Below are 25,426 nucleotides of genomic sequence, written 5' to 3' on the forward strand. Positions count from 1 at the left end.
GATCCGGCTCGGAAAGTACATGCAGATTGATGCCTCTGGTCCAACTAAATGTCAAAGGTTACATCTTAAAATGTAACAAAACCTTCCCTTAAGGCCTTTTGAGATGCAACTGCTGCATGAGTTTGTAAAGGACTTTGGAAAGGGCTAAAGAGATACTTTTTCACAGGGCATTGTTTTTGCCTTAATGATGGACAAAAAACAAGAATAGACCTGAATAGGGGGACACAATCATGTTTGGACCTCATACTTGTGACGGATAGTTTAGTTAAATCGTGTGAATGGTATGTAAAAAGTGACTGTACCATAGGAAGTGATCATTACCCAGTAACATCACACTTGTGTAAATGGATGGAGAAGATGATAGTGTATAGACTATCACATGTCTTAGAACAAAGAGGGTTACTGAGTGGAACGAGTGGTGTCATAAATGTTGTATTTAATATGTTAATATATTGTTTAATGTTACACTTCACACAAGTCACGACTGTTTGCAGTTAATGTCGTTGCCGTGTGTAGCGGTTAGTTTATATAATGTGCAGCGCTTCAAACAGTGTGCTGCCTTAAAGGCATTTTATAATGTTATAATTTGTTATTGCTAATGGTATTGTTATCTTTAAGTTCGCCGTTCTTAGCCTCACTTCCGGTTTAGCGTTAGAGAAACGGAATGGTCTGAGAGAAGAAGAAGAAGACCACAGACGACAGACACATGGCAGCAACTTTCCCTCTGCTTCATTCATTTCTCCTGTTCAACAGGTTAGTAGTGTGTACACAGATTATGTCATATTTCGATCTAAGATGTGTCTTTGAAACTGTTTTATGTGTAGTTAACTTTAATGTCATTCTGTGAGCTACGCCACTAGCGTGTGGCTAATGGCTAATAGCGTCCGCTAGCTTCTTTAACACAGGCTCCCTGGATAATGTAGCTCTACTATGTGTATGAGTCCCGTGCACTAGTCTGGCTTACATTTCAAGTTTATTCTGTTTGTATAAATATGTGAAATGTTGGTCTGAGGTCATAATTTTCCATATTATTTAAAAGCTAAAGCGCTAATGCTATGCTAATATTGTGCCTGTACAACAGCCATGTTAAAGTGAGTACAGTCGGGTTGTGTGTGTTATCTGTTATCACTGTATTATATACTGTAAATGAAAAAGGCTTTAATCCCTCATGAAAGTCATAATATGGCATGTGTATTTATGTCCATTTTTTAATAGAAAACGAAATATGTCAGACATAGTTACTTTGATTGGCTAAATGTATTTTTACATTCTCAGTTAGCTTCAGGCCTCACTGAGGAGAAGTATTATGAGGTAGAAAGCTGGTGAAGCCATTTCCTTATATTCTGTTTGCACAGATAATAAAGCTGGTTGGCAAGAAGGAAGTCATATTCATTCGACCACAACGCAGAGATACATAAATAGAGAAAACGGATATAATTTGTAAGTGAATTTATTAATGTGTTTAATAAATTCTGGCTAGGACAACCACACAAACGGCAGCAACTTTCCCTCTGCTTCATTCTTTTCTCCTGTTCAACAGGCTTATTATCTGATTACCAGCTCTGCACAGCAGACTTGTAGCACTAGCAGCAGTGGAGATGGAGCATCAGAACCTGGAGAATACAGCAACAACAACAAGGATCCATTTGAAGATAGGTAAATGTAAATATTACAGTAATAGTGTACTTTCATTGTGTGGGTTTAGTTAAATAGTTTGTAAGAGAGAGAGAGAGACTCCTGTCCCACCTCCCCACCAGGGCTCAAAATTAACTTTTTTCCTCAGTGTCCCACAACTGTCCCGAATTCTACTTAACTTCCACTTAATCATCACACCATAGACTCTGGTCCACCATGTAAGTTTAAAATACTTATTCTTTAAACATATGAATATTAGTCTGATCTCTTGCCTCTCCTAGAGTAGAAGGGAAGAGAGTTGTTTTAAGACATGTTTTTCTATTGTTTCTCAATATCCAGACTAATGTATCATTGTCATGTCAACATTGAAGAATTCTGATTTGTATTTTTCAATTCAATATGGTATGGCTGTATGGTCTGTGTTTTATGATTGGAACCCTCTATCTGGCAATAAAAGTGGTATGAATGACAATAAAAAAACAGAAGTTCCATAATACAGTTTAATAAATGTATCTGTTTTCAGTTCTAATTACAAGTTATCCTCACAAGTCGTCAGTAGTACTATAGGAATATAAATTGATCTTCTATCTTCATTCATGAATGTCAATCATCTTGCTCTCACTCACTCACCCACCCCCCCCTCCCCCAGGCACAAAAACAACTGGAACATTACTCTCTCTTAACATGACACATTATTGTCATACCAGAGTTGATTGACAAACTAAAATTACCTTGCGACCCCCTTTCTAATCGTCACCCAATCTGACTGACGTTCTTGACCAAAAAAAAGTAAAACACTAAAAAAAGATGAAAAGCTAAATGATTAGCTAAATGCCTTACGTTTTTGCAGCTAAAGATTCTAGCCTGCTCACTGACTGACTGACAAAGAAAATACAAAAATGATAGGCTACACCTCTTATTCTGATCAACTGTATTTCACATCATTTTCACAAACTTCAAAAGAACATGACACCGCATTTTAGGACGTTTGTATGCATTGTAAGGCACACTTCAGTTGCTAGCGTTAGTTAGCACCAACATTGGCACTTAAGACAACTAATTTACCACAATGGAAGACGGTGCATCATGACCAGGACTTGGGATGTTTTCGTTTCGGGAGTCGGCAGAATTGGGGCTTGCAACAGGGGGCTGTTTATTCAACCACCTCAGCATTTCTTTCTTCTGTTTTTAACTGTCGTGACCGTTGCATTGGCGCGAGTCTAGCAGCAGTCAGCAGCAGAGTGGATGACGTAGAATGCATTCTATGATTTGACAGCCCAATGACTTTGCAAATAACACCCATTTTGAAGTTTACTTTTAATTTTTTTTCACTGTCCCGAAATAGTCCCAGACAAAATAGATTTGTGTCCCAGTAGGAATTTGTATGGGCATCGGGACATCGTTAATTGTGAGCCCTGCTCCCCATTTTATTTTGAGTTGTGCATTGTTATTTGTGCTTGAGAAACATTCCACTTGAACTTTATATTTTAATGAACTTAGTAATTATTGTCCTATATTTCTTTCCGATTTCACAGCTGCCTGGGCCTATCAGCAAGAACCTCCACCTGTGCCTGCACCCAGGTCAAGATCTACCGTGGCTCAACGGCCTTCACCAGAGCCATCACAACCAAGGACCAGCAGCCTCCATCTCCATCTGTGCCTGCCACAAGATTAAGATACACCTCGGTACAAAGGCCTCCACCACAGCCATCACGATCAACCCAGCCAGCAAAGAAGTCTCGCCTAGCACATCTCCCTCCCGCCGACACAGCCACCAGCAGCCCATGCACCAGGGCTCTCGACTAACTTTTTTCCCCATCGTCCCGGAACCGTCCCGAAATACAATATAAGCCGTCCCGAAATTAATGTGGACCGTCCCGAATTTAAAATGTTAGTTTTTCTACATTATCATGAGTTAAAATCATTCAAAGTGACCTTTAATATGAATAAAACATCATACAAATCATTAGATGATAATTCATCAACCTTTTTATTTGAGTAAATCATTCAATCACATAAACAAAGGCCAAATATATTTAAACAAACACACAAATGAGAAAATTACTCATCCAATTAACAAAAAAATTCAACACTGTCCTGAAGACAGAACCCAGAGTACCCGCTAACAGGATGACAGTCTGTAACACAGTCAGGAGACCTTTACAAACGGCCCCGCCCCCTCGCACCCAGACGGGAGAGAGAGGTCTCGTCTGGATTGGAAAGCTCAAAAATACATCATAGACGCATGTTGTAGTCTTATTGCATATTAGAAACGGAGTTGGTGAAACTAAAACTGCGATATAATGTGTATGTAGCAATAATACATATGACATATATTTTTTAAATGTCTCCAGTACCGATAAAAAGTCAGATAACGTCGGAGCTTAATGTTACCACTGTCTTTAATAATTCTGGCCCGGGGCCCGTTTAATACCGGGGCTCGGTACCCATCCCTACATGGGGAGAGGCAGCATATTGCTAAGGACTAAATACGATGGAGAGTTCTCTTCTCGGCCTTATTAGGGGATGAAGAGGAGTAAGTAAATAAAGAGGCCGGCGCTCCAGGGTCTGGTTCTGCTGTGCGTTTTTTGTGATGTAACGGTAAAACATTTCAGAATTCCTCCACGGGATGCCATTGTACATCACTCAACCCGCGAACAGAACATAACTAGACCCGCAAATTTGCGGGCACAGCCAGCTGTAGCTACATGTGTGTATTTCGAGGGTTTCTGAATGTTTTGTGCGTGTGTGTTTATCATGGTGTTTATGTTAACAAGGAGGTTTAATAACTGTGTGCTACACAAAACGTGCAGTCGGTTTCATTTTCATCGCCGTTTGTAGTAGAGTTAGCAGGGTATTTTTATTTTAACTCGTCCCAAAATTATTTTTTATCCTCCCCGACACTATTTTTCTACGACGGGACGTCCTTATGCTCGAGCCCTGCCATGCACCATCACCCCCACCTACACAGCAGCCAGACCCACTGTCTTGGAAGACAGACAAAGACCATGGCACTGCTCCCCCTGTCTTTACATTTATAATGAATAGTTGGTTGAGAAAGTTCTGATATTGTCAGGGTTCGTACAGTCATTAAAAACCTGGAAAAGTCATGGAATGCAATATGCAGCTCTGCACAGCGTACTTGTAGCACTAGCAGCAGTGGAGATGGAGCATCAGAACCTGGAGAATACAACAACAACAAGGATCCATTTGAAGATAGGTAAATATTACAGTAATAGTGTACTTTCATTGTGTGGGTGTAACATAGTTAAATAGAAAGAGAGGGGAGAAACATTCCACTTGAACTTTATATTTTAATGAACTTAGTACTAATTATTGTCCTATATTTCTTTCCCATTTCACAGCTGCCTGGGCCTAGCAGCAAGAACCTCCATCTGTGCCTGCACCCAGGTCAAGATCTACCGTGGCTCAAGGGCCTTCACTAGAGCCATCACAACCAAGGACCAGAGGACCAGCATCACTACAGCAGCCTCCATCTGTGCCTGCCACAAGATTAAGATACACCTCGGTACAAAGGCCTCCACCACAGCCATCACGATCAACCCAGCCAGCAAAGAAGTCTCGCCTTGCACACTTCCCTCCCTCCGACACAGCCACCAGCAGCACATGCACCATCACCTACACAGCAGCCAGACCCACTGTCTTGGAAGACAGACAAAGACCATGGCACTGCTCCCCCTGTCTTTACATTTATAATGAATATTGGTTGAGAAAGTTCCGATATTGTCAGGGTTCGTACGGTCATTGAAAACCTGGAAAAGTCATGGAATGTAATATTTTTCCCAATGTTTTGGAAAAGTCATGGAAATATAACTAAAGTTGCATCAAATATAATTGATATGTTATCTAATCGCCGAAATAGTAATACTATAATGATAATAAATACTGTATCGTATAATGAAATGTAAAATGGCAACTGTGGCAGTATTTCGCTGGTGAGAGATGTTTACAATCACGCCCTCTAGTCTATAGGAGCTACTATTTGATATAAAGATGCCAAGCTGTCAGGGAAGTGCAGTTTCAACAATGTATGGCTTCTAAAGAATAAGTACCAATTGTGGTTATCAAAAGACATTGACCCAAGACGTGCTAAATGCAAACTGTGTTGTAACATATTCAATATTTAGAATATGGGCGAGGCAGCACATGCTAGCCACATGAATGAGTCATTTTTTTGGTCGTGGAAAAGTCATTTAAAATCACTGGTGAAAAAGTGTATGAACCCTGTATTGTAAATATTGAGATTTTACAGTTTCTTATGTTAACATAAATAGTTGGTTTAAAAAAAAAGTTGTAATGCTCAATTTGTATTTGTACACATCACATGAACCCCAGTATGGAATATGAAGTCATGAATCAGTCCTGATGTAACTTTTCTGTGGTGAAAGTAGAGTAATGGAACTATTTTACTCCAAATTCTAATTTACACATTTTCATTTTAGACATGAACAATATATAGGCCTATAGTGTAATTCATATATTTCACTACTTTTGTGAACCAAAAACGTTGGTAAACCAAATCTGAAACACCAAAATAAAATGGATGACATGAGTACATCTGTGTTTTCACAAGTTTTTAAGTTTTCCAAAAATCTGATTTCTAAGCTAAGTATCTCATAAAACAGTGCTCTAAGGTGAGTGACATTGCATTTCTAGCAAGACCAGAGACTGAACATTTTGATATGTTACACCATGCCATGTTATAAGAAGTACATTTAAAACGTGATTTAAGGAGACAAATACCCTTCACTTCAGTAAAATAAGGTAAGGCGATTTTATTTTAAAAGACAATGAAGGCAGGTTATAGATTGATTGATATATTTATTATATTGAAAGCCAAATTAATACATAGTCCCCTGAAGCTGGAATAACGTACAATTTCCAGCCTCACAATGTCAGGAACTTTTCATCTACAGATTGCTTTGGTCTGGTTTTGCTCTTCACTGATTGGTTACTGAGACTTTGAACTCAAACGGACCTCCCCGTTTATAAAACGGACCTCCCCGTTTATTCGCGCGTAGTTTCGCGCGAATAAACGGACCTCCCCGTTAATCCGCGCGAAACTACGCGCGAATAAACGCGCGAATTGTGACGCAAAGGGCGTTCCATAAAAGCACATTTTCCGCTCGTGAGTAGCTTGTTTTACGCGCGAGAATATTGACCCAATATTGACCCAAATATTGACCCAAATCTGACTCCATACTACACTCGAGCTGGTTTCTCAAATTTACAGATACCCTACCTTTAATTATAACTATATTTTACACTCATCTATGTTTGTTTGATTGAAAGTACAAGTCCCTCAAAATTGTAATCAAGTAATTGTTTACACCACTGCAGCTCACGACGCTGAAGTTGGCTTCCGATTCAGAGCATCCGATTCGGCAGTTAAGGGGAAAGTTAAGGGACATTTAATTTACAGCGCTGAGCGAACAATCCTCCGTGTTTTAACCTCTTAAATAGCTGCATAGCCGATTTATTTGGACTGGATTATCCCAGAGGGTCTAAAGATTCTTTATAACACAGTTTGAGATTTGTGAAACCTTTATTCTATTTGTGAAAATACAAAAAGTGAGATTTCAGTGCTTTTTTCACATGTAGACCACATTAGACCAGGTCCTGATCTAAAACCACTAGACCTAGACTCATCAAATCTGGACTGGATTATCCCAGAGAGTTTAAAGATTCTTTATAACACAGTTTGAGATTTGTGAAACCTTTAATATATTTGTGAAAATACAAAAAGTGAGATTTCAGTGCTTTTTTCACATGTAGACCACATTAGACCAGGTCCTGATCTAAAACCACTAGACCTAGACTCATCAAATCTGGACTGGATTATCCCAGAGGGTCTAAAGATTCTTTATAACACAGTTTGAGATTTGTGAAACCTTTATTCTATTTGTGAAAATACAAAAAGTGAGATTTCATTGCTTTTTTCACATGTAGACCAGGTCCTGATCTGAAACCACTAGACCTAGACTCATCAAATCTGGACTGGATTATCCCAGAGGGTCTAAAGATTCTTTATAACACAGTTTCAGATTTGTGAAACCTTTATTCTATTTTATCTCATGAACCAGAATTCCTTTAACATCTCTTTCATTTTTTTGTTTGCTATGAAACAGTATTTAAGATACGAAAACTTTGTAGATAAAGAATTATCACCTAAATGAGGAGCATACACTTATTTTTATTTATGTATTCATTTGTTTAACAGGGACAGTGCACATTAATTAACATTCCTGTAAATGTGCCAGAGTTAGCCAAGAGGCTATTTTTCATCTGTTGTCCCTCGACAGATTTTATAAGTGAACCTAAAACAAATTTCATTTAAACAAGTAAATACAATCAAATTAAAACATGCAACATACATTACTGGAATACTTAAATACAAAGACAGAACAATAAAACAAAACAAAAGAACATGTTGTGACGACCCCTTCTGCCTGTCTGTGCTCCCTGCCTTGCTGTCCTCTGGCAGGTACTGGGAGTGTTGTCCTGTTTGTGCCCTGCTTGCCAAGCTGGGAGGTTCACTTTCTGATCCTGATCCTGGCCTGCTGCAGCAACCTCAGCCTTCCACCTGTGTTTCTATTTTCACAAATAAAATAAAGGTTTCACAAATCTGAAACTGGGTTATAAAGAATCTTTAGCCTCTCTGGGATAATCCAGTCCAGATTTGATGAGTGTAGGTCTAGTGGTTTCAGATCAGGACCTGGTCTAATGTGGTCTACATGTAAAAAAGCACTGAAATCTCCCTTGTTTGTATTTTCACAAATAGAATAAAGGTTTCACAAATCTCAAACTATGTTATAAAGAATCTTTAGCCTCCGTGGGATAATCCAGTCCAGATTTGATGAGTGTAGGTCTAGTGGTTTCAGATCAGGACCTGGTCTAATGTGGTCTAGATTTAAAACAAGCAGCAAAATCTCCCTTGTTTGTATTTTCACAAATAGAATTAAGGTTTCACAAATCTGAAACTATGTTATAAAGAATCTTTAGACCCTCTGGGATAATCCAGTCCAGATTTGATGAGTGTAGGTCTAGTGGTTTCAGATCAGGACCTGGTCTAATGTGGTCTACATGTGAAAAAGCACTGAAATCTCCCTTGTTTGTATTTTCACAAATAGAATTTAGGTTTCACAAATCTGAAACTGGGTTATAAAGAATCTTTAGCCTCCGTGGGATAATCCAGTCCAGATGTGATGAGTCTAGGTCTAGTGGTTTCAGATCAGGACCTGGTCTAATGTGGTCTAGATTTAAAAAAGCACTGAAATCTCCCTTGTTTGTATTTTCACAAATAGAATTAAGGTTTCACAAATCTCAAACTGTGTTATAAAGAATCTTTAGACCCTCTGGGATAATCCAGTCCAAATAAATCGGCTATGCAGCTATTTAAGAGGTTAAAACACGGAGGATTGTTCGCTCAGCGCTGTAAATTAAATGTCCCTTAACTTTCCCCTTAACTGTCGAATCGGATGCTCTGAATCGGAAGCCAATTTCAGCGTCGTTGCAGCTCTGCAGGGTGTGGAATTGCTGAGACTTGTCTTCCTGCAGCGCAGCGCTCCACCAGCAGGACAGGACTGCTGCTCTCACAGCAATTGTGTGAAACTCGTGTGAAACGTAAAGGATCAAGGTCCGAGCAGGGGGCTAAAAGCTGCAGATGAACTGAGAAGAGAGACGTTCCCAGTGTTCCCAGTCAGTGTGGTTCTTTCCAGCGGTGCACAGGAAGTCCTTCTGGATAACTTCTCTGTTTACGGAGTGTGGAAATCTGCTCAAGTGTTGTGTTCAGGGGCACGGTGATCTGCATCTGCACACAATGATCCCAAAGATTGCGCTGTGTTCACAGACTCTTCGGAGCAACAGTGGCTTTTCAAGATCTTTTAAAGTTTTGCAGAGACCATGGACGCATCATCCAGCCCTGCCTGCAGCGAGTCGGTGAGATACATCATACGATACAATACGATATTACTTTATTGTCAGATCAAGTCTGAAATTTGACTTGCGTCACAGCAGCTCCATGTCCAACATCAACAGACAAATATGCATACACATCATGCATACATCATGTGATAAATAATAGGAATAGTGCTCAGTCAAGAATTCTCTCACTTAACTTGAAAGCGAGAACGATTTCTAACCCAATGACACTTTCCTCTTGTGTTTTATAAACCATGTATTTCTTAATAAGCGTTCTCTTTTTTTATGATTATGTAAAAAAATGTGATTTGAAAAATCATGATTGTCACAACTCAAATCTACAAAATTATGACCTACTCATAAATGCTTTGCACAATCTTGACACAACATTGTATACACATACATTCCTCTTCTATTTATTTGGTATGTTATAAATAATAAGCAGTAGTACAAATAATGGGGGATGAAAACAACGTGGGAGGAAGGGGGGAGTTTAAAGAAGCACCAGCATGTGGTGGAGACTAAATGCAAAATACAAATTCTTACATTGTTTCAATTTCCTGTTGTTCAGGTGTTCAGATGATTATGCGGCCCCACGAGGACGAATTCGGTCGTTTGCGTTACTGTTTAGTGTCATATAGACCGTTCGGCCACACGAGGACGACCGAATATGGCACTAAACGACTGAGGAAACGACAACGGGTCCCAAGGTGGATAGAAATGCATACGCCACTCTCTGGGGGGTCAAACAGCTCCGTGTGTGCGCCCTATACGGACATTTTCAGATCACTGATAGTGATTGCGCAATAGCCCCGCCTCTCCCCACCTCTTCTGCTCACCTCCGCTTACCCCGCGCCAGTGCTGAAGTGTTTCGCCACCAACAACAACAACAATGGCGGATCGCAGAGTTGCTATCGTGCTCCGGACGCTATTGACCATGCTACAGTTGTTTGTGCAACATCTACAGCAATAATGATAAGGCAATAGCCCCGCCTCTCCCCACCTCTGCTGCTCACCCCCACGTCAAAGTAAACTGCACCCTGAATTCAGATTATTTATCTTTCTCTCGCGAGTGAAGTCTAATCTGACAGGACGGAGACACGCAGCTCTGCTCACCTACAGCTCCTCCCGCTGCAGCAAAACACACACTTCAAGTCAGATCATCACCCTTAGCTATTTTAATTACCTCTCAAACTCCCTAAACTAGTTATAAATATGTTTATTTTTTACTGTCGGCCGGGTCACTCATTACTGGATCAGCTGCTGCATGAGACAGACACTGATGCTGTCCGAAGAGAAGGAGGAAAAAGAGAGGCTCCGTGTATTTTATCATTATATTATATAGAGTCGTTATTCATTTGTTTTAAAGCTCAATAAATAACAAAGAAGACCTTTGACCGGCACTTTTATAATTTTGTCCGGAAGATTTCAACTTTAATACACGCTGACTGGCGAAAAACTCTGCCCGGTTCCCTCGGCCCCCACCGCGGAGAATAAACAGAAGGGCAACCATGACAACCATGCTTCTTCGCTGCTTTTGTGGAGGAAGTTACAGCGCCACGTAGAGGCTCCTGCATATGTACTGCAGCTTCTCCAGCGGTTGGAGCTAAACGGAGCGGTCTCGTGTGGGCAGACACTATCCGGATAATTATTGCATGTGGACGGAAGCCGTTTGCGATTGCGTTTGCGTTAATCCTATGCGTTTAGCCGTTTTCGTCCTCGTGGGGCCGCAGCCTGAGTTGACAAGGGTTTCAACAAGGAAGCTGTTCAGTTTTAGCATCCTGACAATAAATACACATTTTCTTTGATTAAGTCTTGAACAGTTTTAATAATATAAAGTGGATTAAATCAGTACTTAATCAACATCATAATCAAGACAAAGACGTTTATTAATTACCCATAAATATACCTAATGGGAGGATCCGATTTATTACATTTTTGACCCAAACAAGACTTTTTCAGTTTTCTTCGTTTAGTTAGAGAAAGATAAAAGACATTTAATTTGTGCAAACTATTATCTTCATGATCGACTAATCTGCCGATTATAATTTTTTAATTAATAGATTGGTTGTTTAGTCTGTACACTATCAGAAAATATTGAAATTGTTCTGTGTATATATATATTGTGTTTCCCTGCAGTGGCATCCATGTGGACTCCCCGCCCATCATCCCGTCTCTCATCACCAGCTACGCCCACGGCACGACCACCACCTCTCTGCTCCACTCCACGGTAGGAGACTCCCTGCTGAGGACGGTGGAGCGCTTCCCTGACCGAGAGGCCGTGGCCTTCCTGCAAGATGGAGTCCGCAAAACCTTCGCACAGCTTCAGAAGGATGTGAGTTTTTTCTTCTCAAATTATAGGTCGGATGTTGGAATGCCAAGAAACAAATACATTGTGGCCCTGTTTGCAATGCTTGTTTTTAGAAAAGGCCCAGAACCCTACACTTGGTGCTTGAATCCAAACATGGAAGTCCTGTGTTCATCAATGTCACCCCGCTTTATTTTCTCATTCTGCAGCTCTTCTGACTATGGCTCATTATAAAAACTGCAGACTGCATTGGGATGTCATACAACAAGCAGATTTGCCCCAATGGACATGGAAAAAACAAAAAAATCTTCTAAAATAATTGCCTACCTCTTTAAGATGTAGATGCTATCCACTTCCGAGTGCTTTTTTAAGAAACTTGTTCACCCAGCCATTGTTCTCAATGTTAATGTTTACACCATCATGGTATAATTGTACAACTCATAAAAAGTGATAGATAGTTATGGGGATGGCTTCACCTTCTCAAACTATTCCACAGCATTCACTCTAGACCAATAACATGTTAGCAGCTGAACTCCAGTGAAAAGAGTCAGTATAAGGTAATTGCAAAATGCTTGTGATTACATTCTACAGTTAAACATGTGTAAAGTAACCTTTAACCTAATTTTACTAACTGTACAAACCTGTTCCCCTCTCTCAATTGAAGCTGGAAGCAGGCCTTTCCATGCATCAATGAGTAATTAGCAGATACAATTAACCACTAAATGGTTAATCAAATTTTTAAATCATCACAACCAGTTAGTTAACTTATTGATATGCTCCAGGGCGCCTTCATACATCACTTCACTTACAAAGGAGTCACACTTTGAGCAGTTGCAAGAATGTATGGAATGATTTCACCCTGGGTGTCAGCGCTCGGGTGAAATAGTGGATTCCTATTGGTGGAGGTTGTTGAGGCAACCTGAAACAAGATAACCTGCCAGTTCAGTCCTGTATAGTTTCACCCAGTGACCTTAAAGTGATACTGTTAATCTTGCAAAAAGAGAGCAGGAATATAATAATCAGAATGCAGCTTTCATGAAACATCTCTGCTGTTAATTCATTAAATGCCTAAACATTAATGCATTTTTAAACTACAAAGAACCTTAAGAGAAAATTCATATTTTTTTGGAATACGGGATCAATTGTAGTTTACTGGTGACATGATGCATCAAAGAATTGTATCAAAGGAATCCAAAGCCTTAGATGAATAAAGCGCCCTTGAGAATGTGTATCTTTATTTGATGGACTTGCATCGCTGCATGTGTTTTCTCAAAGTGACATGCTTTCTTTATCAATTGTTACAACTCGGCTCATGGGCTGTAACATAAAACAGGGAGGCGAGACGAGAGGTAAGAATATATAGTTTATTTGTTTCAACACAACACTAAATGGACACCAGCACCAGGTCCCCGAAGCTGGCGCAGAGAGAGTGCCCAAAGGAGTGAGAGCGACACAACCGGCTGGGCTCCTCCTTTATCCCGCTTCACCAGGTGTAGCTCATCAGATAGGCATCCGCCCCCCGGGGGGGGGGGGGGGCTCATCAGCACCTGAAACAACCTGAACAAACCACACACACACAAACACACGGCACCCCACGTGATGTGGAGGGGTCGTCACACAATTCAAGTCAACAAACATGGTACAACTCTAAGTCACTCTTCACACTTAAAACACCTTTATTGTCATGGCGTCGTCTTGTTTGACCTAAATACAAACACTGCCGCAGTACAAGTATAAAAAAAAAAAATACAGTATCAGTATCAAAAACTATTCAAGTCCAGGAAGCGTCCTACACAAACATTTTTTGGGAACACGTTTAACCTGATTATGTTGTTTCCTCTCTCTGTAGGTGGATCAGGCTGCAGCCGGGCTGCTGGCTCTTGGGCTGCAGAAAGGAGACCGGCTCGGCATGTGGGGTCCCAACACTTATGAATGGATCCTGTTCCAGTTCGCCACAGCTAGAGCTGGCATTATATTGGTGGGTCAAGGCTACAGCATCGTGCATTAGCAGGAAGGCATAAAGAATATTAGAGAGACGGTGACCTTACTCTTTGTTAATGCTGTCAGGAGGATTTTATGGCTTCTATCTCTGGGCCTTGGAGCTCTTTTTTGTCCATAAACAGTTAACAAAAACATCAATGAGCAACATCATTAACATGATCACACACACTGTAGTTCATTTTGGTTGAACATAAACTGTCCTGCTGCCGCAAACACTCACTCGTTGATTCACAAATGAGGATTATTACATTATTGTTGATGATTACAAATAATGTAAGTGGACCTTGTTACAAAGCTGGTAGACAGGAAGCTATATCACAATCATATATTGCCTACTCATTGACCAGGTCGTAACTAGTTCCTTTCCAAAAACTGTAAGGATGTTCTCATATTTTATAGAAGGCATCAGGATTTCCCTTTATAGCATAGGTCAATTTCTCCAAGGCAAGCCAATGAGAGAGGTTTTTTTTAAACAGTCATTTTATTATGTGGTGTTATTAAGATTTAGAATCACCAAGAATACAGAGTTTTCATCTTTCCAGAATGTTTTGATATTTGGGCAGTCCCATAAGCAGTGGAAAAGTGTTCCCTTATTATATGTTACACGTTGATCTGGAATATTCGCATCGAAGTGGTGGAACATATGTTCTTAACATTGTCATAGTTTTGGCTGTGGTCCATTTTAATCTCTAAACCTTCATTTTCTGCCATCATGAGCGACTGTTAATGGTTTCCCCCCCGACAGGTGTCTGTGAACCCAGCGTACCAGCTGAAGGAAGTGGAGTTTACACTGCGGAAGGTGGGCGATTTTTACATACATTTTATTGTTATGACACGCAGAGACTGTTTCACATTAAAGTGAATCATGTACTGCTCTCTCCACAGGTTGGGTGTAAAGCTATCGTGTGCCCTACGGAGTTCAGGACTCAGAAGTACTGTGACATGCTGAGACAGATATGTCCAGAGATCGAGACGTCCACCCCAGGAGACATCAGGAGCGCCAGGTACAGCTGCTGGGGCTCACCAGTACCAACATGTACACTCACTAAGAACTCCCTGCAAGTTATGGATTACCTGGAAAGAAATCATGTGAAAACTTCTATACTGTACAATTCATTTTTTCATTTAATTTCAAACCTTTATTTATACAGATAAAATCCCATTGAGATCATTGATCTCTTTTCCAAGGGAGACCTGTTCAAGTAGTTCCACATGAAACATAAAAGCATAAACAGAACAACAAAAGGACATCATACAGCATTATTTACATAACTATCCACATAAACAGGTACCAATAGCTTCTGATTGACTAGCATCCAACCGAGCTTTAAAAACATTTAGTGGCACCAGATTGTTCAGTTTCCATTTAATTTGCAGACTATTCCAAGACAGAGGAGCTGCGCATCTAAAAGCTGTCTTCCCTAAGACAGTCCTAGCAGTTGGCACATTTAATAAAACCACTGCATTCGATCTCAGGCAGTAGCCACTTACAATTCTCCGTGAGATCAGGGAGCAGATATAAGATGGAAGTTTCCCTAACATGGCTTTGTATATAAAAATGTACCAGTGACTGAGCCTCCGTACAGTTAGTGAAAGCAAAGCAGCCCTTGCATACAGGGTACAGTGATGGGTTAATGATTTACAGTTTGTCACAAATCTCAGTGCGCTGTGATACGCAGCATCTAACTTGACCAGGCAATTGGCAGGTGCATTCATATAGACCAGATCCCCATAGTCCAGCACAGGTAAAAAGGTCACAGTGACTAGCCTTTTCCTGGCCTCAAGCGAGAAGCAGGACTTGTTTCTGAAAAAGAACCCTAGCCTAACCCTCAGTTTTTTTAGCAGGTTATTGACATGAAGTTTAAAAGAGAGACAATCATCAAGCCAGATACCAAGGTATTTGTAACAGGCAACAACTTCAAGTTTTGTTCCTTGCGTAGTTACAATATCTAAAACAGGCTCTGGTGTCTTTTTAGCTTTAGAAAAGAGCATTACCTTGGTTTTATCCACATTTAAAAGAAGCTTTAATTCAGAGAGCTGAGTCTGAATAATGTTAAAAACAGCCTGTAATTTAACAACAGCCTCTTTAATGGAGGGACCTGCACAATACATCACAGTATCATCCGCATAAAAATGTAAAGTAGCTTCATCCACATTTTCACCCACGCTGTTAATATATATGGAGAATAAAAGTGGTCCTAAAACAGAACCTTGTGGTACACCATTAGAAATGTTTAACCACTCAGAAGACAGTCTCTCAAAATGAACACATTGGGACCTTTCAGAGGTAGTTCACAAACCACCCCACTGCATGGCTGGATATGCCAATACTGAGTAGCCTCTGCTTTAAGATGCGATGATCAACGGTGTCAAACGCTTTGGAAAGGTCAATAAACAGAGCTGCACAACTCTGCTTATTATCTAAAATACTAGTAATGTCATTCACCACTTTCATTGTGGCAGTGATGGTGCTGTGTTGCTTTCTGAAGCCTGACTGATGTTTAGACAGGATATCATTTATACATAAAAACTCCTTTACCTGTTCACTCACTAGGCGTTCAAGAATCTTAGCCAGAACTTACAATTTAGAGATTGGCCTATAGTTATTTAAAATAGTTGCCTCCCCTCCTTTCAGTAAAGGCAAGACATAAGCAGACTTCCATACTTTTGGAATTGTATTTGTGCTGAGGGAGAGGTTAAAAAGAGAAGTGAGAGGTGGAGCAATAAAATCTGCAGCTATCTTTAAAAAGAAAGGTTCATTCATGTGACCTCGCAAAATCTTATAGCACTTTCCGTTATGCATTTATTACATTTTGGAACTCTGGGTATTCCAGGCCACAAATAAATGTCTATTTTTCACAGGATTTGGTTACAATTTTGACTGGACATCCCAAAAACCCTAAGGCTAATTCGCAACATGAATGTAAATAGTTATCAAATAACTAAATAATAAATCGCCAAAAATACGTTTCTAATATTAATTACTTAGTTATCTTGCTTAACTTCAATTCTGTTTTTTTGCTAAATCATGTGAGTGTTGTTTAAAGATTCTTCAGAGATACTGTCAGATCTTAAGCATTTTATTTTAGTTGCTAATTTACTTCCCACAGTTTGTTCAATATTATTTAAGAAGTTGTTTCCTGCACAAGCAGTCCTTCAAAGTTGCCCAGGACTCAATCCCGTATACACATTACCAAAAACATGCGCCAAATGTCAAATAATCAATTATCAATGCATTCTCGCTGCCTCTTGAGTGCCGTCAAATTTCTAAATAGAGGTGGCCGCAGAGACGTATAATGCCACGTGTGAACAGGGCTTTAGACATGTGTCTCATGAGGGCTGGACACCTTTCCTCTCTTATGGAACAGTCTTAATAGTCTGACAGAAGATACGCTACGATAGCTCTCAAATTGGGCTGCCTGACTCTCTGTTCCCTCAAAGAAATGTTGCTGCTTTAAATTCAGGTCTCGACAGTGCCTTTGATATTATTGGTGGTATGTAAAAAATGTCTTCGAGGAAATATGCCATGCGAGTGGTGATTTGAACTCCGCCCTCAGTGTGTGAGGGCATGTAGCCTGGTTCTACATTTACAGAAATATTAGTTATAGGAGGAGGCTATACAGGAATCAGGGATTGATCAGTAACATGCTACTATTGCAGACAGACAGTCAAAGCTGAATATTGCTGTGTACCTTGGAGCACTTCAGTTTTAAAGGGGCTTGTGGGGCAGTGGATAGAGCATTGGTGTTCGGATCATGGGAGCTCAGGTTAAAACCCCACTGCAGTCAGCATGTCGTTGTGTCCCTGGGCAAGACACTTCACCCCAAATTGCTCCTGTGGGGATTGCCCACAGTATTGTTCTAAATTTCTTTGTTCTAAATTGGTTTGAATCCTACTTAAAGGACAGAAACAACTTTGTTTCTATAGGTAAATACTAGGGCTGTCAGTCGATTAAAATATTTAATCGCGATTAATCGCATGATTGTCCATAGTTAATCGCGATTAATGGCAAATTAATCGCACATTTTTTAACTGTTCTAAATGTACCTTAGAGGAATATTTTTCAAGTTTTTAATACTCTTATCAACATATGAGTGGACAAAATATGCTTTATGCTAATGTTTATTATCATTTGAACAATGACAAATATTCTCATGAATATTAAACACAACAACCTGAACATAACAAATATTCGCCTCAATTCAACCTGGAACCTCTCTCATTCAATAATACAATACAAAGTGTGTGCGTGCGTGTGTGTGTGTGTTTGTGTGTGTGTGTGTGTGTGTGTGTGTGTGTGTGTGTGTGTGTGTGTGTGTGTGTGTGTGTGTGTGTGTGTGTGTGTGTGTGTGTGTGTGTGTGTGTGTGTGTGTGTGTGTGTGTGTGTGTGTGTGTGAGAGAGTGAGATGTTTAGAGTAGGTGAGGTCCTGATAATTTATTAATATAAATTACTCTGACCTACTAACTGACCTGACCGAAGTTACTGAGTCTATGTAAGTGTACTGCTTGGCTCAGATCCACCAACGTCAGCAAGGTCTCACCTCTATTAACTCCCCGAAGAACCAGGTTCAATTAACTGCTGTTTCTATTCAGACAACTCTTTTTAATCTGTTTAAGCGATCCCGAAGGATTTTGATATCAGTAAATGGGGTGTGTTCCTACCTACGTGTGTGTGGCAGGGTGCAGTCTTACCTTTGAAGCAGGAGAGGAGAGCACAGATTTTCTTTTTAGTTGTCCCAATCCAAAAGGTGAGATCAGTTTATTTGAAGAAAAATAGAGTATACAGAGTCTTTACCTTTTAACACATTATAATCATACAAAACATATCATGCTGGGGTTATATTTTTTATCTAAAACCTTAATTCATATTCATTTTATTCCTGTACGTTTCTAATAACGCCTTCCAGGTCGATCTAAATAGTCTTATTCATTTGATTCCTGTACGTTCTTAATAACGCCTTCCAGGTCGATCTAAATAGTGTTATAAGATTCCTGTACGTTCTTAATAACGCCTTCCAGGTCGATCTAAATAGTCATAAGATTCCTGTACGTCCGAACAACGTCTTCCAGGTATACCTTAATAATACCATTAGATCTAAGCTTCCCGTACGTCTGAAGAACGTCTTCCAGGTAGATCTAAATAGTGTTATTTCTTTTATTCCTGTACGTTCTAACAATGTCTTCCAGGTAAATCTAAATAGTGTTATTTCTTTTATTCCTGTACGTTCTAACAACGTCTTCCAGGTAGATCTAAATAGTGTTATTTCTTTTATTCCTGTACGTTCTAACAACGTCTTCCAGGTATATCTTAATAGTGTTATTTCTTTTATTCCTGTACGTTCTAACAACGTCTTCCAGGTATATCTTACCGAGAGCCATCTAACCCAGCTCTGAGGGCCAGAGCTTACCGGGAGAGAGTATACCAGGGGTTTCCCCCTGTCTCCCCGACGAAATCCAATTAAGCCAGTCTTTTTATGCTCAAAAAATCGGATAGAAAACCCAAAAACACCTCCTCTATACCCAACCAACATATTCTATTGGCTCTGGCATAAGACACACCTTCCCAAGTTTGTGTAAAACAAAACATGACTAGACATATTCTATGGCTATGACATAACCACCCTTTTGAGGCCTCAATGTGTTTCTCCTTAAGTCCGGAGCCCCCCTCCCTGCTGTGAGAGGAGAGGAAAGAACCTGCCTACTCTCTTATCAGAGAGTAAGGCATAAATCATTATAAGTCTTACACTCAACTTAACAAACCACTTTGTTTTGTTTATGCTGTAAACATAGAAAAACCTAAAATACGAAGCATTTTCATTGTGGGTTATACAAGAATATAATTGATTATATTTGATTACAACTAACTTTCGTTTTAAGTATTCAACATACTATGAAGCTCTCAACAGTGATGGATCGTTGGAGCTATGTGCAGCTCAAGGCATATGCTCGAACGGGAGCTGCCTGGACGCTGCAATCATGTTGCGCGCACTATCCGTGCTGCTGCTGACCGTACAATGTCCCACTGTCTGGCTGCCTGCATAAAGTCAAGTGCTCGGCGCAGTTGTCGGCGAAATGTCGCTCCTCTGTTTTCATTTAAACAGCTCCTTATATCCGTTAGCGCAGCTAGCCAGCACCAGATGCTAACAACAACAACAATACACGTAAGGTCGCTCTCTCGCTCGAGCCACACATATACACACCCTCCCGGTCCTCCCGATGGCCAGTCGGTGCCTGCCGGCGAGCGTGGAAGTGTGGTCTGCTGCAAGCAGGCAGCAGGAGCGGGGCTGTCAGCATCAGCTTGTAGATGGTATTTTAAACTTGATGCGCTCTGAAACTATGTAAAAAATACATATGCGTTAATCGCGTTAAAATAATTAGTGGCGTTAATTTTTTTTTGCGTTAACGCCTTATTAACGCGTTAACTTGACAGCCCTAGTAAATACAAATCTGAGTTGACAAATATGACATGTGGGGTTCCTCAAGGCTCCATCTTGGGGCCTCTTCTCTTTAACATCTACATCAGGGGTGCCCAACCTTTTTTGAACCGAGAGCTACTTTTAAAGTTGCCAGTCTGCCGAGATCTACCAGTCCAAATAGAGAGGCGTAGCCATTACTGACAGCCTACTACCAGGTAAATACACATTTCTACTTGTATAAAACTGACCTTTGTACGATTAATACTTAATAAAATACTGCAGATCCTTTATCTTACCTCTTTCTAATCTACACACAAGTATTTAACTGAAGTTACACAACAGTGTTGTTGATACAGAGTTGGAGTTTATTCACACGTCACTACAGTGGGTAATGTTTTCAAGAAACATTGAACAGTGCTGCCACATATGACACAGGAAAAAAAGAAAAGACTCTGAACCCTTTCTTTGCCATTATATAAAAATAGTGTTGCTACAAAAGTATAAATGAGGCTTACTAATAAGACAACTCAGATCTGAAGCTACACAGGAATCTGCTGCAACAGTGCAATAAAAAAAACAAAATTAATAGAATCAAACCCTTTTTTTGTTGCATTTTAGTAGATTATAAAAAGAAATGCCTTTAAAATAGGATGCAAGCAACACTAGTTTCTTAACCTGAATTGATAATAGACTATAATCAATTTAAGTTTGCATTCTTATACTATTTTGTACAATAATTATAATGAATAAGTTCAAACAAACTAAAACTTACAACTGATTAATAACGGTATCTAACTTGAGCTTTTATCATATCAAAAACCTGTTGAAATGCTACTGTTATTTTTACTGTCCCCCAAAAGCGCGTCGGCAGCCTCCAGGAATGCTTCTTTCACAACTTCGCCGTATTTGAAAGACTTCATGTGTTTCGCAAGAACGTGACTGACACGTTAAGATGCTATGGTAGCAGCCTTGCTCTTGATGTTGGGCCTGGTGAAAATGGACTGCTGTGCATTGAGCTGTCCTTTCAGGCCCCTCCCCTTTTGGAGCGTAGGGCAGAATGAGGAGGGAATTCCGTCTCGTAGCGTTTGTGCACTGTTTTGAAATGCCGCTCCTAAATTACCCTTCTTCGATAAAGCCAAGCGCGCATTGCAGATGAGACAGATGGACTTTGAATTGGAATAGATACAAAAATAATCATCTTCCCACTCGGAGTGAAAATTATATATGTTTTGCTTCTGCCATAATTACGGTCTTGTGTGTGTGCGGACTGTCACTCCTGTTGACACGGACAACGTTAGCGAACTAGTGCACTGCCCACTGCTCACCAGCCACGCCCCGACACATGGGGTCACGCCGGCCAATCACAAAGCTTTGATGCGTTCAAGTGCATTATTCTGGCACAGGAAGATTATGTTACAGGACATTAACGATAAAACAGAATATTGTTGTTCTATTTTTAGACACATCTCACGATCGTGAGATGTGTCTAAAAATCGACTGGTTGGGCACCCCTGATCTACATGCTACCACTGGCTCAGATAATGAAAAACAACAAAATAAGTTACCATAGCCATGCGGATGACACACAAATGTACGTAACCATTTCACCAGGAGACTATTCTCCAGTTAAAACACTGAGTAAGTGCATTGAACAAATCAATGACTGGATGTGTCAGAACTTTCTCCAATTAAACAAAGACAAAACTGAGGTAATGGTCTTTGGAGCCAAGGTAGAACGTATACAAGTTAGCGCTGCACTTCAGTCTGCAATGTTCAAAACAACAGATAAAGCCAGAAATCTAGTTGTAGTCATGGACTCTGACCTGAGTTTCAACAAGGCAAGGCAAGTTTATTTATATAGCACCTTTCAACACAAGGCAATTCAAGGTGCTTTACAAAAATGAAAGACATTCAGACAAAGGCATTCACATTACAGTCACATTAAAACAGTTACTAAATCAGCCTACTATCACCTAAAGAATATATCTAGGATTAAAAGACTAATGTCACAGCAGGATTTGGAAAAACTTGTCCATTTCATTTCATTTCAAACCTTTATTTATACAGATAAAATCCCATTGAGATCATTGATCTCTTTTCCAAGGGAGACCTGCTCAAGTAGTTCCACATGAAACATAAAAACATAAACAGAACAAAAAGGTCACAGTGACTAGCCTTTTCCTGGCCTCAAGCGAGAAACAGGACTTGTTTCTGAAAAAGAACCCTAGCCTAACCCTCAGTTTTTTTAGCAGGTTATTGACATGAAGTTTAAAAGAGAGACAGTCATCAAGCCAGATACCAAGGTATTTGTAACAGGCAACAACTTCAAGTTTTGTTCCTTGCGTAGTTACAATATCTAAAACAGGTTCTGGTGTCTTTTTTGCTTTTGAAAAGAGCATTACCTTGGTTTTATCCACATTTAAAAGAAGCTTTAATTCAGAGAACTGAGTCTGAATAGTGTTAAAAACAGCCTGTAATTTAACAACAGCCTCCTTAATGGTGGGACCTGCACAATACATCACAGTATCATCCGCATAAAAATGTAAAGTAGCTTCATCCACATTATCACCTACGCTGTTAATATATATGGAGAATAAAAGTGGTCCTAAAACAGAACCTTGTGGTACACCATTAGAAATGTTTAACCACTGAGAAGACAGTCCATCAAAATGAACACATTGGGACCTTTCAGAGAGGTAGTTCACAAACCACCCCACTGCAAGGCTGGATATGCCAATACTGAGTAGCCTCTGCTTTAAGATGCGATGATCGACGGTGTCAAACGCTTTGGAAAGGTCAATAAACAGAGCTGCACAACTTATTATGCTGCTTATTATCTAAAATACTAGTAATGTCATTCACCACTTTCATTGTGGCAGTGATGGTGCTATGTTGCTTTCTGAAGCCTGACTGATGTTTAGACAGGATGTCATTTGTACATAAAAACTCCTTTACCTGTTCACTCACTAGGCGTTCAAGAACCTTAGCCAGAACTGACAATTTAGAGATTGGCCTATAGTTATTTAAAATAGTTGCCTCCCCTCCTTTCAGTAAAGGCAAGACATAAGCAGACTTCCATACTTTTGGAATTGTATTTGTGCTGAGGGAGAGGTTAAAAAGAGAAGTAAGAGGTGGAGCAATAAAATCTGCAGCTATCTTTAAAAAGAAAGGTTCTAAGTTGTCCGGGCCAGCCGGTTTCCTAGGATCTAACTTAGATAAGGCTTCATGAACAACATTGACAGTAAAAGGAGTAAAACTGAAAGGGTTTTCCAGACCACGTTGTTCAGAGTCACAGACTGTAGTGTTCACAGAAGCAGAGTTAGTCACAGAATCAAACATAGAACCGCAGGACACAAAATGTTCATTAAAGCAATGTAGCATAGTGGCCCTGTCCGATATAGAGCCAGATGCTGTGGTAATGCACGGAGGTAGCTCATTACGGATCTCACCGGTTGATATCGATTTTATTGCTTTCCAAAATTTCCTAGGATTATTTAGGTTTTCTGTGGTAACTGACAAATAGTACTTCGACTTTGCACTTTTGACATTTGAAGTGAAGCTATTCCTTAGCTGCCTAAAACGCAGCCACTCTATCTCTGAGCCTGATTTCCTAGCCTTTGCCCAGGCCTTGTTTCTCTCATGAAGGAGACTAGACAGCTCAGCAGAAAACCAAGGATTGTCTCGTCTCTTTACTCTAAATGTACGCAGGGGTGCATGTCTATCAATGATCTCCATAAAACCAAGATAAAAATAAGACCATGCGGTTTCCACATCAGCACACAGATCGATTTTACCCCAATCAAAATCAAACAGATCATGCACAAAACCCTGCTCCACAAAATGTTTTATGTCTCTCTTGATGATAATGCGAGGTTTAACCTTTTGGACCTTAGTGTCCCTAGTTGTGGCTACAACACAGTGATCACTCAGATCATTTGCAAATACTCCCACAGATGAATATGTATGGGGAACATTAGTTAAAATGAGATCAATTAGGGAGGATTTATTAGGGGACTTAATATTTGGGCGAGTAGGACTGTCCACAATCTGAGTAACATTCAATGAGATACAAAGGTTTTTAAAATCCTCTGACACTGCAGTTAACCAGTCCCAGTTAAAATCTCCAAGTAGCACTATTTCCTTGTAGTCTAGTTGTGATAAAAGATTTGCTAGTGAAGACAAGGAGTCTTTGACAGCTGAGGGGGGTCTGTAACAACTCACTACCATGACCTGTTGACCCTTTGCCACTTCTATATTTAAGGCTAAAAATTAAAATTGCTTACTGATCGATTTGGAAACTAATGTGGTTACACTGAACTTATTCTTAACATAAATTGCAATGCCACCACCTTTATTAGGCCGGTCGGTACGATACACATTAAAACCATTTAAGGCAATGTCAGAGGCCAAAATAGACTTGTTTAGCCATGTTTCAGATAAGACAATGACGTCAGCGTCTGTCGATTTTGCCCATATACGGACAAAATCTAGTTTACCTAACAGACTGCGCACATTCAAGTGGATGAAACCCAACCCAGACCTAGCTTTAAAATCAGCAGGAGTAGCAATCTGACTATTACTACTGGGCGGACCAGGGTTAGGTTGTACATTTCCTGACAGTAATAACAACAAAAAAACCAGGCATCTTTTCCTCTTAAATGACACACATACATTGTCATCTAATAATATAGTCTGCGAGAGTGTGATTAGAGCTTAAGAATCAGTCTTGAAGAACCATCAACGCAGGAAAATAAAAAAGACAAACATATTTTGTCGAGCAGATTGACTGTGACAAGGCAACCGGTAATTGTTTGAGCAACACATCCGAACCTTTGCAGGGGATGCCCACTGCAGGTGGCAGAACAGACCTGAATCCAGTAGTCTTCTCAGAATGACTAGAGATCTTCTCATAGTCCAAAACAGTTAACAGGCACAGTAGAATCACGATATGGGCAATTTTCCCAGACCAGCAGAGCATCCGGATAGGCGTGCAAGCAGGCCCGAAATGTGGAGGCGCTCCGTTCTCCTCGCGATATCCCCGGTGCAGAACCTCCTCAGTACAGCAGGATAGGCGAAGCAGGGCCAGCTCGAGGCGTAGAGGCGCTCCGGTCTCTCCGCGATATCC

The 25,426-nt window shown here is 40.2% G+C and overlaps 1 protein-coding gene and 1 long non-coding RNA gene across 2 annotated transcripts in view; both read left to right on the forward strand.

Moving 5' to 3' along the window:
* Nucleotides 1–1,478: 1,478 nt before the first annotated feature.
* On the forward strand, nt 1,479–6,217 carry LOC139435801 (uncharacterized). Its single transcript, XR_011644998.1, has 3 exons — nt 1,479–1,656; nt 3,171–4,855; nt 5,001–6,217. It is a non-coding gene; the product is annotated as an uncharacterized lncRNA (long non-coding RNA).
* A 2,969-nt stretch (nt 6,218–9,186) lies between these two features.
* The window catches only part of acsf2 (acyl-CoA synthetase family member 2), a 47,465-nt gene continuing 31,225 nt past the window's right edge, over nt 9,187–25,426 (forward strand). Inside the window, exons 1-5 of the mRNA XM_034107417.2 lie at nt 9,187–9,594; nt 11,716–11,911; nt 13,734–13,862; nt 14,631–14,684; nt 14,771–14,889. Coding sequence (XP_033963308.1) covers nt 9,476–9,594; nt 11,716–11,911; nt 13,734–13,862; nt 14,631–14,684; nt 14,771–14,889 — 617 coding nt within the window. The 5' untranslated portion in view covers nt 9,187–9,475. The remainder of the gene's footprint in view (nt 9,595–11,715; nt 11,912–13,733; nt 13,863–14,630; nt 14,685–14,770; nt 14,890–25,426) is intronic.

Source organism: Pseudochaenichthys georgianus, chromosome 19 (genome assembly GCF_902827115.2).
Source record: "Pseudochaenichthys georgianus chromosome 19, fPseGeo1.2, whole genome shotgun sequence".
NCBI lineage: Eukaryota > Metazoa > Chordata > Actinopteri > Perciformes > Channichthyidae > Pseudochaenichthys > Pseudochaenichthys georgianus.